Source organism: Mchenga conophoros, linkage group LG22, assembly GCF_057382185.1.
Source record: "Mchenga conophoros isolate Kocher_MC1m ecotype Shallow Benthic linkage group LG22, M_conophoros_male_GT1.1, whole genome shotgun sequence".
Classification (NCBI taxonomy): domain Eukaryota; kingdom Metazoa; phylum Chordata; class Actinopteri; order Cichliformes; family Cichlidae; genus Mchenga; species Mchenga conophoros.
Genome location: NC_140546.1, coordinates 11,482,920 through 11,499,092, shown reverse-complemented (window position 1 = coordinate 11,499,092; position 16,173 = coordinate 11,482,920). Strand labels below are relative to the sequence as shown.

Below are 16,173 nucleotides of genomic sequence, written 5' to 3'. Positions count from 1 at the left end.
TTCAGTACAAGTCCACATGGCTGCTGTTTGACAAAAGTAAAGGTCAAAGGACATTTTTGGTTATTGACAATAAAAACTGCACATTAAGAACCCCAGTATTTGTGTCCTGTGTGGCTAACCATTTTCCAGGCTACACTCATCTTAATGTGGAGATGAATTTGAATATGCACTTTCTGCTGTGCATTAAATCATTTCACTGTGTGTCAAACCATTTCAACATATCAGTCATTAAATTAAAGGGGAAATGAGGAATGAGCTGTTTTGTATTATTACTATTGTTTTTGTTGTGATATATTTGCATATTTATTTTTTGTATATCTGTCTATAAACTCAGCATCAACTTAACATAAATAATATATTTATTTTTGGGCTCTATTTCTGTTTCCTGTGTTTTATTCAAACATTCGGCCTCCGTAGGCGAAGCAATTCTGATTAGCTTATTATTTATCATGCTACAGTCAGGCGCCCTGGTCCTTCACCGTGTTACACCTATTCTACATCAGTGAATTGCATGCAAAGGGAAGATGTGTCCAGGAGAGAAGCCAGCATCACTGAGTCAGATCAAAAAATGACCACAATCAAATGATCCCCCCTGTTCCTTAACCTTATGTCCTGTTTCTACACGGACTGATCTGCTGCTCAGTGTCCTTTTAAATCCTGTTTATCAGTTTTAATTCAGATGTGTCAGTCTGAGGGGGAACACAATCTAAACAAATCTAAATAAAACCAGGTTGAAGGCTTTCTATTGATATTTGCTTATATTTTTCCAGAACTTAAAAGGCCGTCACACTGTTTCTCATCTCGTCTCACTGCCCTCGCTCCTTTCGCCTCCGTGCTGCCCTGCTTCATCTTCGCCCACTTCATCTGCACTTGGCTGGTTTTATTCTTCTTCGTTAGCGATTCAAGACGAACTTCATGGAAAGTCGTTGTGGAGAATGGTTTTATCGAGCCGCTTGTCATTGCTGTGATTCCTTACGTTATATACTGATTTGGTGAGTAAATGTTTACTGTTATTCAAACTGCTTTTGTGCCTTCTCTCAGTTTAGCACCAGATTTATGATCTTGCTAGCTAGCTAGTGTTAGCCTAACGTTGCTGCTGCCTCTCGGCTCCTGTTACTTCAAATTAACCCCACAGTTTTAAAAAGTGAAACTTTATTTTGATTAATTGAAATAGAAAAGTGAGCAGCTATTATATAAGAGCCCAGAAGAAACCTTTTCGAAAGGTGCAGCCGTTAAGGTTGGGGGCTTGTTTTTAGTCCATATAAAACTTTCTAACATATGAACCGTTTATTCTTAACCCCTGTATTTATTTGAATGCTTTGAGGCAGCTTTTGAACATCTGTGGCATCTATTAATGTCGAATCTAGCCTTTAGCCATAAGCAAACTGCTTTTACATTTAACAAACATATCTGTGTAATTACATTTTAAACAATAAGAAGAAGAACAACAACAGTATTTGTTTTGTTAAAACATGTGTTTAGACACATTTTTTGTTGTGAAAGTCCAAAGCCATAAACCAGATTCGTGACTTGCTAAATGGTTAAAGTCTATGTTGGCTTTATAGCTTCTTCTATATTCTAAATAATGAAGCTAAATCCCACAGTTGAATCATCAGAACATGTTGGGGTTGCCTGTGTCACATATAAACACTGCCATATGTTTTATCTGGTAATTGTGCTTATTAGAGACTTTATATATTGAAAGTTAGCTTTTAACAAGCGTGCAATGATTACATTTAAGTTAGGTGGTCTTTTCTTTAAACACATCTCTTTAGGCCTAAACTAACAGTGTTAATGCCACAAATTCAGACACAGTAATAGAGGATTTTAGTACTATATGTGCTAGTCTAATTTGGTTGTATGAGGTCTACTACATTGACCTTCTGTGTTGTAAGTTATAACTGCTGCACAGCCATTAAGGATCAAATCAGTTTCTAAATAATTTTCTGTTTTTTCTCCCTCTGCTTGCTTCTTATGGTCTTTGAGGCTCGGGACCAGCACTCCCCAGGTTACATCAAACCCTTACAAGTCTGTAAGAAGAAGCAGTTGGACAGAAAGTCTTTAACTGAGTGGTAACTATTTTGGTTTTCCAATATATTAATAATTGTCAGTGACATTTATATTAATCAGGCTGAGCTTTAATTATACTTTAGATCAACCTGTTTTACTTATTGTTTCATTTGTGCTTTGGTTTGGGGAAGTTGTTTCTTTATTGATCTTTTCCTGTCTTCTGTTATTAGACTTGAGACCTGATTGCTCTATGCTGTTGCTGATGACTCCAGTTAATCCTGAGAGACATGTTGTGTAAGTGAATACAAAGACAGTTTAGTCTGCACAAACTTAGTTTGTGGGATATGATCAGTCCACACTGTCCACACAGTATATAGTTTGCAAGTTTTTGAACAGTGAAATTTGTTTTGTGCCCAAATCATTCTGCAGATCATCAGAATGAAGGTTATTGGCTGTGTTTGCTTAGCCATTTTTAAAAAATATGCTTTCATGACATGAATATGTTTCGGTTGGTGGTCAGGGCTGTCCAGACTGACAAGTGGGACATTACTGGGCTTAAGCCCGGGCTGTTGTTTCAGAAGCCCGGGGTTTTTTGGAGTGTAATTTGTCTCATAGTTAGATGCCTGACTGACAACTGTATAAAACAAAAACTATACAATATTCGAAGCACATAGCGCACAGTCGTAAATTCCCCCTAATTTTGGTATGATCCGAGCTTGGGCACTAGGCGACTGAGCACTTACGCATGTGAGCGAGGGGGGAGAAGCTGCTGCCTGCAAGTTTGCTGCAGACAGAGGAGAGCTTAAGTTTGACCAGGTATGTCTCTACCAGCTTTGCACATCTACAGACTGAAATCCTTGCCCATTCTTCTTTGCAAAACAGCTCCAGCTCAGTCAGATTGGATGGACAGCGTTTGTGAACAGCAGTTTTCAGATCTTGCCACAGATTCTCGATTGGATTTAGATCTGGACTTTGACTGGGCTATTCTAACACATGGATGTTTTGTTTTAAACCATTCCATTGTTGCCCTGGCTTTATGTTTAGGGTCGTTGTCCTGCTGGAAGGTGAACCTCTGCCCCAGTCTCAAGTCTTTTGCAGACTCAAAGAGGTTTTCTTCCAAGATTGCCCTGTATTTGGCTCCATCCATCTTCCCATCAACTCTGACCAGCTTCCCTGTCCCTGCTGAAGAGAAGCACCCCCAGAGCATGATGCTGCCACCCCCATATTTGACAGTGGGGATGGTGTGTTCAGAGTGATGTGCAGTGTTAGTTTTCCGCCACACACAGTGTTTTGCATTTTGGCCAAAAAGTTCCCTTTTGGTCTCATCTGACCAGAGCACCTTCTTCCACATGTTTGCTGTGTCCCCCACATGGCTTGTGGCAAACTGCAAACAGGACTTCTTATGGTTTTCTGGTGTGTGTGTGTGTGTGTGTGTGTGTGTGTGTGTGTGTGTGTGTGTGTGTGTGTGTGTGTGTGTGTGTGTGTGTGTGTGTGTGTGTGTGTGTGTGTGTGTTCGTGTTCCAAAATGATTAACCAGGATCAAACCATGAAAGAGTGGTTTGGGGAGCAGGAGGCATCATTTTCACACTTGGATCATCAAGTCCATATTTTGACCCCTTTGAGAATCTTTGGGATGTGCTTCATCAGTGCAAGATCTTGGTGAGAAATTAACCTGACTGTGGATAGACTGAAGTGAAGCAAAGGCATGGTGCCATCAAAGCTGGAGAAGATCCAAATTTCACTTTTCCCTTGTCCCCCCACAGTTTAAACACAAGGTGGCAGTGTTGCACTGATAGAAAACAAACCAACAGCAGAAGCGCCCCAGCTTAGATTCTACTTTACTCAAGTATTTCTATTTACTTAACTGTATTCTGCAGAAAACATGCCAGTTAACCTTCAGTTAACCAAATATCCATATAAGGTTCAAAACAGGGTCTTAAAATGTTGTTTCTTTGTTTCCATGTATGTTAAGACAACAATGTTATTGAGTAATTTTATGTTATTTCTTGTGCTATTTCTTTTGTTATCTGCATGTTATGTGCACTTGAACCTGTTAATTTTATTGGTTTGTGTAGTTACATATTGTGGTCACGGGGGGGAGCAGTGCTTAAGGCTTTACCTGCAGTTTCCCCAAAAAAACTTACCAAGAAATGCATCTTGGGACTTCCTGTTTACTTTTATTTGTGGATGTGGATCGGATTGTTGTGAAGAAGTTAAATTGTTGGTAAGGAATTGTTAAATATGCACATAACTCGTTGAAAGATATTGGTATAATTGTAGTGCAGTGGTAAAACATCAGTATTTTAACAAGATGATGTGTTTCTGAAATGGATGATGCAAAGGACCTGTATGTGTATGAGCGGCTATTTTCTGCATGCAAGGGATAAGTTGTGAGCTGTGTGCTGCAGTATTCCAAGTGAGCTGAGATTGCTGTGGAATATCAGTGTTTATAGAAAATGTATGTAACACTTCCACTTTTTTTTTTTAAAGGAGCCTTGTGTGATTTAGCTCTTTGTATTTTGTTCTGCACAGACAGAGGCCACTGCCGTATTTTTGTGTTTTGTATTTTATTTCATTTCCTTTCTTCCTCATATTGTGCCGGCACATCTTTTTTTAAAAATCGTTTATTCTGTTACTTTGCCACGTTACCTCTCATGTTGTCAGTGTTCAGTACAAGTCCACATGGCTGCTGTTTGACAAAAGTAAAGGTCAAAGGACATTTTTGGTTATTGACAATAAAAACTGCACGTTAAGAACCCCAGTATTTGTGTCCTGTGTGGCTAACCATTTTCCAGGCTACACTCATCTTAATGTGGAGATGAATTTGAATATGCACTTTCTGCTGAGCATTAAATCATTTCACTGTGTGTCAAACCATTTCAACATATCAGTCATTAAATTAAAGGGGAAATGAGGAATGAGCTGTTTTGTATTATTACTATTGTTTTTGTTGTGATATATGCATATTTATTTTTTGTATATCTGTCTATAAACTCAGCATCAACTTAACATAAATAATATATTTATTTTTGGGCTCTATTTGTGTTTCCTGTGTTTTATTCAAACATTCGGCCTCCGTAGGCGAAGCAATTCTGATTAGCTTATTATTTATCATGCTACAGTCAGGCGCCCTGGTCCTTCACCGTGTTACACCTATTCTACATCAGTGAATTGCATGCAAAGGGAAGATGTGTCCAGGAGAGAAGCCAGCATCACTGAGTCAGATCAAAAAATGATCACAATCAAATGATCCCCCCTGTTCCTTAACCTTATGTCCTGTTTCTACATGGACTGATCTGTTGCTCAGTGTCCTTTTAAATCCTGTTTATCAGTTTTAATTCAGATGTGTCAGTCTGAGGGGGAACACAATCTAAACAAATCTAAATAAAACCAGGTTGAAGGCTTTCTATTCAAAATTAAAATAATTAATTGTCTGTAAATAATATTGTTATGAAGGCTAGATGCATTTCCAGGAGTGGGGATTTATTTTTCTTCTTATCCAAAGTCTTTAATCTTGAAAACTGCATGACACACTGGCAGGCAGAAAAGACCATTTGGTGAAAATATCAATTCTGGGGATCTGGAACACGGAGAGTAGAATATCTAAACAAATGCAACCAGCTAACCTCAAACACCGGTTATACTTTGAGTGTCTCCCGTGTTTTTCACACATACAGAAAGACATTACTGTGACATCCACTTCAAATTGAACTACAGGGTGATGCTACGATACATGATATTGAGACAAACAATTCTAATCTGATATGACATTCTTAGCAAATTTACAGCAAATAGAACAAAGCACAAATTCAAAGTTTTTTTTTATTTTATTTATTTTTTTTTTTTTATTTTGTGGTTTGGTGCTGTTTCTGAACTCAAAATGTCCTGTTGTAATTGGACATTTTGAGCTAAGAAACAGCACCAAACTCCAACAACACTTCCCTCATGGTGCTTTATATTGTAAGGTCAAGACCCTACAATATTGCACAAAAAGTCCAACCCCCTAGAGCAAGCACTTTGGCGACAGTGGGAAGGAAAAACTCTCTTTGAAAAGAGAGAAACCTCCGGCAGACCCAGGCTCTGGGATGGGGTGGCCATCTGCCTCGGCCAGTTGGTGATGAGGGAAGGAAGTTGGGAGAAGAAGAGGGGTTCTTTTTAACCACCTGGTCTTAAAATTAAATTTAGATGCCCAATTTCAATGAATATTTTAAGCCACTTTAAGAGTTTTGCCACATAGTGGCATGCACGTGTCAGTTCAATTTTAGCGTGCACACGAGAAAGCCCTAAAGATGATGTTTTGGCTCCTCAGTTTGGCGTGTTTTTTGAAGCTTTTGACGATTGCTTCGTCAACCACTGGGTTGCTTGACTTCAATAAGAGTGCTGGAGAATCCCACCTGTCATGGAGTTCGTTGTACACCGTCAGGGCGAGTTGTTCAATGTTCTCCAAGGTCATTTTGTAGTTTTTGGACAGAATTTTGTTCCAGATCTTATGGGAAAGCTTCTGTATAATAAAATCTGATGTTCCTGGACGCCATGTTGTCGTCTCATTTTCTTGGCTCATAGCGTGCATTACCAGATCTTTAGTGACGTTTTTCACCACTTCCTTGTACTCTTCTCTGTGTTTAGAGACACTGAGGACTCTTCTTGGTAATGACAACAGCTTTTCGGTGAAGGCTGGGACAGTAATATTATCAAGCTGTTCCCTCAGATTAAAAATCAAATATTTTTCCTTGCAGTTGTGTGCTTTGGAAAGATTCTTGAGAATGGCCTTGTCTAGATTTTTCAGCCGTTTTGGGGACAGATCCAAATGTTTCTTCTCAACATCAGGCCAGATTTTCTCAATCAGGCGATCGCTGATGCAGTCGGGAGTGAGGCGCTCTGTGAAGAGCTTGTATTTAGAGGAGACTTTTTCTATGGCCTGAGAAACCACCGACTGGATCAGTCTGTTGACGCGCAACTTATCCTCCATTTTCAGTGTTTTCTCCAGTGTTGATGTTTCAGCCTTTGTCTCCAGTATTTGGTTGGTCTCATCTGCACTGTGATACACCTGGAGGGTTTCTGATGAGGGCGACTCTGGGGTTGCCGTCTCTATTGTCTCAGTCTTTGCCTCCGCTAATTCTTGGGTCTGCTCGTCCAGAATTTTCTGAATTTCTTTTGTGTCCTTCACCACTTTCTGCTCTTCCAGGACTTTACTTTCTTCCTCCAGCACTTTCTTCTCCTGCTCCAGATTCTCTCTGTGTTTTTTCTCATTCCACAGAGTGTCTGCCAGAGAGGCCTGGTGTTGCTGAAGCTGTGCGAGCTCAGCAGACAGACTTTCCTTCTCCTGTTTCAGGATCAGGATTTTGCTGTCACTCTGCCCAAGCTGCTCTTTCACACAGTTCATTTCAAGGTCAAAGGCGATGGTCTGTTCCTCCTTTTCTTCTCCAGCTTGGATCTTAAATTGTTCCAGCTTGGTACCCATCAGGGAAATTTGGGCCATCAGCTGTTTGATTTGCTGTCTGGCTGTCTTTGAATCCTCTTTTAAACGTTTATTTTCGGACAGAGCTTTTAGGAAGGCTTTCCTAACCCGAACAAGGTCGTCCACTATACTCTTTGGCAGCGTGCACACAACTTTGGGATTCTCGTGTGTCTGAAGCTGTGCAGGTTCGGGAGACAGACTGTCCTTCTCCTGTTTCAGGGTCAGGATTTCGCTGTCCCTCTGCTGAAGCTGCTGTTTCAGACGGTTCATGTCAAGGTCAAAGTTGTTGGTCTGACCTGAACAAGTCTGATCCCCTTTTTCTTTGGTGGCGCTGCTCATTTCCACTTTGCGTGACACTGATTCATCAGTGAGTTCTCCAGCTTGGATCTCATACTGGTCCAGCTCGGCACGCATCAGGGAAATTTGGGCCATCAGCTGTTTGATTTGCTGTCTGGCTGTCTTTGTATCCTCTTTTAAAATGTTATTTTCAGAGAGAGTGTTTTGGAAGGCTTTCCTCACCTGAATAAGGCTGTCCAGTGTACTCTTTGGCAAAGTGCACACAAATTGTGGGTTTGCTTTTTGGTTGCTCATTTTTGACATTTGAAACAACGCTACGGTGTTACAATGAAACAGATATTCAGATATGACTGAGGGCAGCAGAACAAAAGTTCATCCAGTGAATCGCTCGTGACTGTAAGAAACGTGCTTGTCCTGTGTGGGTCTCACCTGCTATTTATAGAGTTGGGTTGACTGTGATGTCACAAGCCTGATTCTCTTGCCTTTCATCTTTGAAACAGGCCCCGCCCACAACAACGTTCCCCATTGTCTGATTGAAAATAGGTAACGCCCACAAAGAACAGCGCTTCTGACGTCATGGCTCGATTAATTTGCATTTTGGTCACTTCATTGAAAAAAGAAAAAACAGTCTGATAAATTTTACTGAGGTACTGAAAACTTATTGTTCCCTTTTGAGAGCATCTTCTTTAGGTGTTTATACCTTAGCACGTTACAAGTTTCAGTTAATTTAATAACAGACATCCAGTTCACTTTATTTGTTCCCTTCTTCCCCTATGGCAGACTTACATTTCAGTTCCTTAAAAATACTATCCCTTAATGTACGAGGTATTCGTGACAGTACCAAAAGAAAGTCCATTTTCATTTTCTGTAGACGGAAAAATGCTGGTTATTGACTGATAATGACTGATATTTGCATCCTCTGTGCTGTGTGGTGCTGGAAGATGAGCAAACATCTTCCTGATTTTGTGATACAGCCCATGCACGCTTTAATCACAGCTGCCTGTGTTATTGCAGTTTACGTCCTCGGTCTAATACTTAAAGTTATTTATTATAAAGTCTTCCATCCAAATCCTGACAAAGATGAGCTGAAAAGGACCAGCGCAGAGCAGCAACCTAAAGATGAGATGGGATTTCGTATGTTTGCAGTAGCAGAAAACATGCCAGTTAACCTTCAGTTAACCAAATATCCATATAAGGTTCAAAACAGGGTCTTAAAATGTTGTTTCTTTGTTTCCATGTATGTTAAGACAACAATGTTATTGAGTAATTTTATGTTATTTCTTGTGCTATTTCTTTTGTTATCTGCATGTTATCTGCATGTTATCTGCATGTTATGTGCACTTGAACCTGTTAATTTTATTGGTTTGTGTAGTTACATATTGTGGTCGCGGGGGGAGCAGTGCTTAAGGCTTTACCTGCAGTTTCCCCAAAAAAACTTACCAAGAAATGCATCTTGGGACTTCCTGTTTACTTTTATTTGTGGATGTGGATCGGATTGTTGTGAAGAAGTTAAATTGTTGGTAAGGAATTGTTAAATATGCACATAACTCGTTGAAAGATATTGGTATAATTGTAGTGCAGTGGTAAAACATCAGTATTTTAACAAGATGATGTGTTTCTGAAATGGATGATGCAAAGGACCTGTATGTGTATGAGCGGCTATTTTCTGCATGCAAGGGATAAGTTGTGAGCTGTGTGCTGCAGTATTCCAAGTGAGCTGAGATTGCTGTGGAATATCAGTGTTTATAGAAAATGTATGTAACACTTCCACTTTTTTTTTTTTTTAAAGGAGCCTTGTGTGATTTAGCTCTTTGTATTTTGTTCTGCACAGACAGAGGCCACTGCCGTATTTTTGTGTTTTGTATTTTATTTCATTTCCTTTCTTCCTCATATTGTGCCGGCACATCTTTTTTTAAAAATCGTTTATTCTGTTACTTGGCCACGTTACCTCTCATGTTGTCAGTGTTCAGTACAAGTCCACATGGCTGCTGTTTGACAAAAGTAAAGGTCAAAGGACATTTTTGGTTATTGACAATAAAAACTGCACATTAAGAACCCCAGTATTTGTGTCCTGTGTGGCTAACCATTTTCCAGGCTACACTCATCTTAATGTGGAGATGAATTTGAATATGCACTTTCTGCTGTGCATTAAATCATTTCACTGTGTGTCAAACCATTTCAACATATCAGTCATTAAATTAAAGGGGAAATGAGGAATGAGCTGTTTTGTATTATTACTATTGTTTTTGTTGTGATATATTTGCATATTTATTTTTTGTATATCTGTCTATAAACTCAGCATCAACTTAACATAAATAATATATTTATTTTTGGGCTCTATTTCTGTTTCCTGTGTTTTATTCAAACATTCGGCCTCCGTAGGCGAAGCAATTCTGATTAGCTTATTATTTATCATGCTACAGTCAGGCGCCCTGGTCCTTCACCGTGTTACACCTATTCTACATCAGTGAATTGCATGCAAAGGGAAGATGTGTCCAGGAGAGAAGCCAGCATCACTGAGTCAGATCAAAAAATGACCACAATCAAATGATCCCCCCTGTTCCTTAACCTTATGTCCTGTTTCTACACGGACTGATCTGCTGCTCAGTGTCCTTTTAAATCCTGTTTATCAGTTTTAATTCAGATGTGTCAGTCTGAGGGGGAACACAATCTAAACAAATCTAAATAAAACCAGGTTGAAGGCTTTCTATTCAAAATTAAAATAATTAATTGTCTGTAAATAATATTGTTATGAAGGCTAGATGCATTTCCAGGAGTGGGGATTTATTTTTCTTCTTATCCAAAGTCTTTAATCTTGAAAACTGCATGACACACTGGCAGGCAGAAAAGACCATTTGGTGAAAATATCAATTCTGGGGATCTGGAACACGGAGAGTAGAATATCTAAACAAATGCAACCAGCTAACCTCAAACACCGGTTATACTTTGAGTATCTCCCGTGTTTTTCACACATACAGAAAGACATTACTGTGACATCCACTTCAAATTGAACTACAGGGTGATGCTACGATACATGATATTGAGACACACAATTCTAATCTGATATGACATTCTTAGCAAATTTACAGCAAATAGAACAAAGCACAAATTCAAAGTTTTTTTTATTTTTATTTTTTATTTTATTTTGTGGTTTGGTGCTGTTTCTGAACTCAAAATGTCCTGTTGTAATTGGACATTTTGAGCTAAGAAACAGCACCAAACTCCAACAACACTTCCCTCATGGTGCTTTATATTGTAAGGTCAAGACCCTACAATATTGCACAAAAAGTCCAACCCCCTAGAGCAAGCACTTTGGCGACAGTGGGAAGGAAAAACTCTCTTTGAAAAGAGAGAAACCTCCGGCAGACCCAGGCTCTGGGATGGGGTGGCCATCTGCCTCGGCCAGTTGGTGATGAGGGAAGGAAGTTGGGAGAAGAAGAGGGGTTCTTTTTAACCACCTGGTTTTAAAATAAAATTTAGATGCCCAATTTCAATGAATATTTTAAGCCACTTTAAGAGTTTTGCCACATAGTGGCATGCACGTGTCAGTTCAATTTTAGCGTGCACACGAGAAAGCCCTAAAGATGATGTTTTGGCTCCTCAGTTTGGCGTGTTTTTTGAAGGTTTTGATGATTGCTTCGTCAACCACTGGGTTGCTTGACTTCAATAAGAGTGCTGGAGAATCCCACCTGTCATGGAGTTCGTTGTACACCGTCAGGGCGAGTTGTTCAATGTTCTCCAAGGACATTTTGTAGTTTTTGGACAGAATTTTGTTCCAGATCTTATGGGAAAGCTTCTGTATAATAAAATCTGATGTTCCTGGACGCCATGTTGTCGTCTCATTTTCTTGGCTCATAGCGTGCATTACCAGATCTTTAGTGACGTTTTTCACCACTTCCTTGTACTCTTCTCTGTGTTTAGAGACACTGAGGACTCTTCTTGGTAATGACAACAGCTTTTCGGTGAAGGCTGGGACAGTAATATTATCAAGCTGTTCCCTCAGATTAAAAATCAAATATTTTTCCTTGCAGTTATGTGCTTTGGAAAGATTCTTGAGAATGGCCTTGTCTAGATTTTTCAGCCGTTTTGGGGACAGATCCAAATGTTTCTTCTCAACATCAGGCCAGATTTTCTCAATCAGGCGATCGCTGATGCAGTCGGGAGTGAGGCGCTCTGTGAAGAGCTTGTATTTAGAGGAGACTTTTTCTATGGCCTGAAAAACCACCGACTGGATCAGTCTGTTGACGCGCAACTTATCCTCCATTTTCAGTGTTTTCTCCAGTGTTGGTGTTTCAGCCTTTGTCTCCAGTATTTGGTTGGTCTCATCTGCACTGTGATACACCTGGAGGGTTTCTGATGAGGGCGACTCTGGGGTTGCCGTCTCTACTGTCTCAGTCTTTGCCTCCACTAATTCTTGGGTCTGCTCGTCCAGAATTTTCTGAATTTCTTTTGTGTCCTTCACCACTTTCTGCTCTTCCAGGACTTTACTTTCTTCCTCCAGCACTTTCTTCTCCTGCTCCAGATTCTCTCTGTGTTTTTTCTCATTCCACAGAGTGTCTGCCAGAGAGGCCTGGTGTTGCTGAAGCTGTGCGAGCTCAGCAGACAGACTTTCCTTCTCCTGTTTCAGGATCAGGATTTTGCTGTCACTCTGCCCAAGCTGCTCTTTCACACAGTTCATTTCAAGGTCAAAGGCGATGGTCTGTTCCTCCTTTTCTTCTCCAGCTTGGATCTTAAATTGTTCCAGCTTGGTACCCATCAGGGAAATTTGGGCCATCAGCTGTTTGATTTGCTGTCTGGCTGTCTTTGAATCCTCTTTTAAACGTTTATTTTCGGACAGAGCTTTTAGGAAGGCTTTCCTAACCCGAACAAGGTCGTCCACTATACTCTTTGGCAGCGTGCACACAACTTTGGGATTCTCGTGTGTCTGAAGCTGTGCAGGTTTGGGAGACAGACTGTCCTTCTCCTGTTTCAGGGTCAGGATTTCGCTGTCCCTCTGCTGAAGCTGCTGTTTCAGACGGTTCATGTCAAGGTCAAAGTTGTTGGTCTGACCTGAACAAGTCTGATCCCCTTTTTCTTTGGTGGCGCTGCTCATTTCCACTTTGCGTGACACTGATTCATCAGTGAGTTCTCCAGCTTGGATCTCATACTGGTCCAGCTCGGCACGCATCAGGGAAATTTGGGCCATCAGCTGTTTGATTTGCTGTCTGGCTGTCTTTGTATCCTCTTTTAAAATGTTATTTTCAGAGAGAGTGTTTTGGAAGGCTTTCCTCACCTGAATAAGGCTGTCCAGTGTACTCTTTGGCAAAGTGCACACAAATTGTGGGTTTGCTTTTTGGTTGCTCATTTTTGACATTTGAAACAACGCTACGGTGTTACAATGAAACAGATACTCAGATATGACTGAGGGCAGCAGAACAAAAGTTCATCCAGTGAATCGCTCGTGACTGTAAGAAACGTGCTTGTCCTGTGTGGGTCTCACCTGCTATTTATAGAGTTGGGTTGACTGTGATGTCACAAGCCTGATTCTCTTGCCTTTCATCTTTGAAACAGGCCCCGCCCACAACAACGTTCCCCATTGTCTGATTGAAAATAGGTAACGCCCACAAAGAACAGAGCTTCTGACGTCATGGCTCGATTAATTTGCATTTTGGTCACTTCATTGAAAAAAGAAAAAACAGTCTGATAAATTTTACTGAGGTACTGAAAACTTATTGTTCCCTTTTGAGAGCATCTTCTTTAGGTGTTTATACCTTAGCACGTTACAAGTTTCAGTTAATTTAATAACAGACATCCAGTTCACTTTATTTGTTCCCTTCTTCCCCTATGGCAGACTTACATTTCAGTTCCTTAAAAATACTATCCCTTAATGTACGAGGTATTCGTGACAGTACCAAAAGAAAGTCCATTTTCATTTTCTGTAGACGGAAAAATGCTGGTTATTGACTGATAATGACTGATATTTGCATCCTCTGTGCTGTGTGGTGCTGGAAGATGAGCAAACATCCTCCTGATTTTGTGATACAGCCCATGCACGCTTTAATCACAGCTGCCTGTGTTATTGCAGTTTACGTCCTCGGTCTAATACTTAAAGTTATTTATTATAAAGTCTTCCATCCAAATCCTGACAAAGATGAGCTGAAAAGGACCAGCGCAGAGCAGCAACCTAAAGATGAGATGGGATTTCGTATGTTTGCAGTAGCAGAAAACATGCCAGTTAACCTTCAGTTAACCAAATATCCATATAAGGTTCAAAACAGGGTCTTAAAATGTTGTTTCTTTATTTCCATGTATGTTAAGACAACAATGTTATTGAGTAATTTTATGTTATTTCTTGTGCTATTTCTTTTATCTGCATGTTATCTGCATGTTATGTGCACTTGAACCTGTTAATTTTATTGGTTTGTGTAGTTACATATTGTGGTCGCGGGGGGAGCAGTGCTTAAGGCTTTACCTGCAGTTTCCCCAAAAAAACTTACCAAGAAATGCATCTTGGGACTTCCTGTTTACTTTTATTTGTGGATGTGGATCGGATTGTTGTGAAGAAGTTAAATTGTTGGTAAGGAATTGTTAAATATGCACATAACTCGTTGAAACATATTGGTATAATTGTAGTGCAGTGGTAAAACATCAGTATTTTAACAAGATGATGTGTTTCTGAAATGGATGATGCAAAGGACCTGTATGTGTATGAGCGGCTATTTTCTGCATGCAAGGGATAAGTTGTGAGCTGTGTGCTGCAGTATTCCAAGTGAGCTGAGATTGCTGTGGAATATCAGTGTTTATAGAAAATGTATGTAACACTTCCACTTTTTTTTTTTTAAAGGAGCCTTGTGTGATTTAGCTCTTTGTATTTTGTTCTACACAGACAGAGGCCACTGCCGTATTTTTGTGTTTTGTATTTTATTTCATTTCCTTTCTTCCTCATATTGTGCCGGCACATCTTTTTTTAAAAAATCGTTTATTCTGTTACTTTGCCACGTTACCTCTCATGTTGTCAGTGTTCAGTACAAGTCCACATGGCTGCTGTTTGACAAAAGTAAAGGTCAAAGGACATTTTTGTTTATTGACAATAAAAACTGCACATTAAGAACCCCAGTATTTGTGTCCTGTGTGGCTAACCATTTTCCAGGCTACACTCATCTTAATGTGGAGATGAATTTGAATATGCACTTTCTGCTGTGCATTAAATCATTTCACTGTGTGTCAAACCATTTCAACATATCAGTCATTAAATTAAAGGGGAAATGAGGAATGAGCTGTTTTGTATTATTACTATTGTTTTTGTTGTGATATATTTGCATATTTATTTTTTGTATATCTGTCTATAAACTCAGCATCAACTTAACATAAATAATATATTTATTTTTGGGCTCTATTTCTGTTTCCTGTGTTTTATTCAAACATTCGGCCTCCGTAGGCGAAGCAATTCTGATTAGCTTATTATTTATCATGCTACAGTCAGGCGCCCTGGTCCTTCACCGTGTTACACCTATTCTACATCAGTGAATTGCATGCAAAGAGAAGATGTGTCCAGGAGAGAAGCCAGCATCACTGAGTCAGATCAAAAAATGATCACAATCAAATGATCCCCCCTGTTCCTTAACCTTATGTCCTGTTTCTACACGGACTGATCTGCTGCTCAGTGTCCTTTTAAATCCTGTTTATCAGTTTTAATTCAGATGTGTCAGTCTGAGGGGGAACACAATCTAAACAAATCTAAATAAAACCAGGTTGAAGGCTTTCTATTCAAAATTAAAATAATTAATTGTCTGTAAATAATATTGTTATGAAGGCTAGATGCATTTCCAGGAGTGGGGATTTATTTTTCTTCTTATCCAAAGTCTTTAATCTTGAAAACTGCATGACACACTGGCAGGCAGAAAAGACCATTTGGTGAAAATATCAATTCTGGGGATCTGGAACACGGAGAGTAGAATATCTAAACAAATGTAACCAGCTAACCTCAAACACCGGTTATACTTTGAGTGTCTCCCGTGTTTTTCACACATACAGAAAGACATTACTGTGACATCCACTTCAAATTGAACTACAGGGCGATGCTACGATACATGATATTGAGACACACAATTCTAATCTGATATTACATTCTTAGCAAATTTACAGCAAATAGAACAAAGCACAAATTCAAAGTTTTTTTTATTTTTATTTTTTATTTTATTTTGTGGTTTGGTGCTGTTTCTGAACTCAAAATGTCCTGTTGTAATTGGACATTTTGAGCTAAGAAACAGCACCAAGCCCCAACAACACTTCCCTCATGGTGCTTTATATTGTAAGGTCAAGACCCTACAATATTGCACAAAAAGTCCAACCCCCTAGAGCAAGCACTTTGGCGACAGTGGGAAGGAAAAACTCTCTTTGAAAAGAGAGAAACCTCCGGCAGACCCAGG

The 16,173-nt window shown here is 39.7% G+C and overlaps 1 protein-coding gene and 1 long non-coding RNA gene across 3 annotated transcripts in view; one reads left to right on the top strand and one right to left on the bottom strand.

Moving 5' to 3' along the window:
* Window positions 1-16,173, bottom strand: part of LOC146548882 (uncharacterized) — a 70,602-nt gene that overhangs the window by 9,627 nt on the left and 44,802 nt on the right. Inside the window, exons 6-7 of the mRNA XM_085261684.1 lie at window positions 11,331-13,165; window positions 6,277-8,137 (exon numbers count right to left, since the gene is read on the bottom strand). Of these exons, the coding sequence (XP_085117810.1) occupies window positions 6,277-8,137; window positions 11,331-13,165 (3,696 nt within the window). The remainder of the gene's footprint in view (window positions 1-6,276; window positions 8,138-11,330; window positions 13,166-16,173) is intronic.
* LOC146548884 (uncharacterized) lies at window positions 96-5,345 on the top strand. 2 transcript variants are annotated; one of them, XR_014890564.1, is made up of 4 exons: window positions 96-992; window positions 1,987-2,072; window positions 2,241-2,304; window positions 3,548-5,344. It is a non-coding gene; the product is annotated as an uncharacterized LOC146548884 (long non-coding RNA). The 2 variants fall into 2 exon arrangements; XR_014890563.1 differs by having other exon boundaries at window positions 2,241-5,345.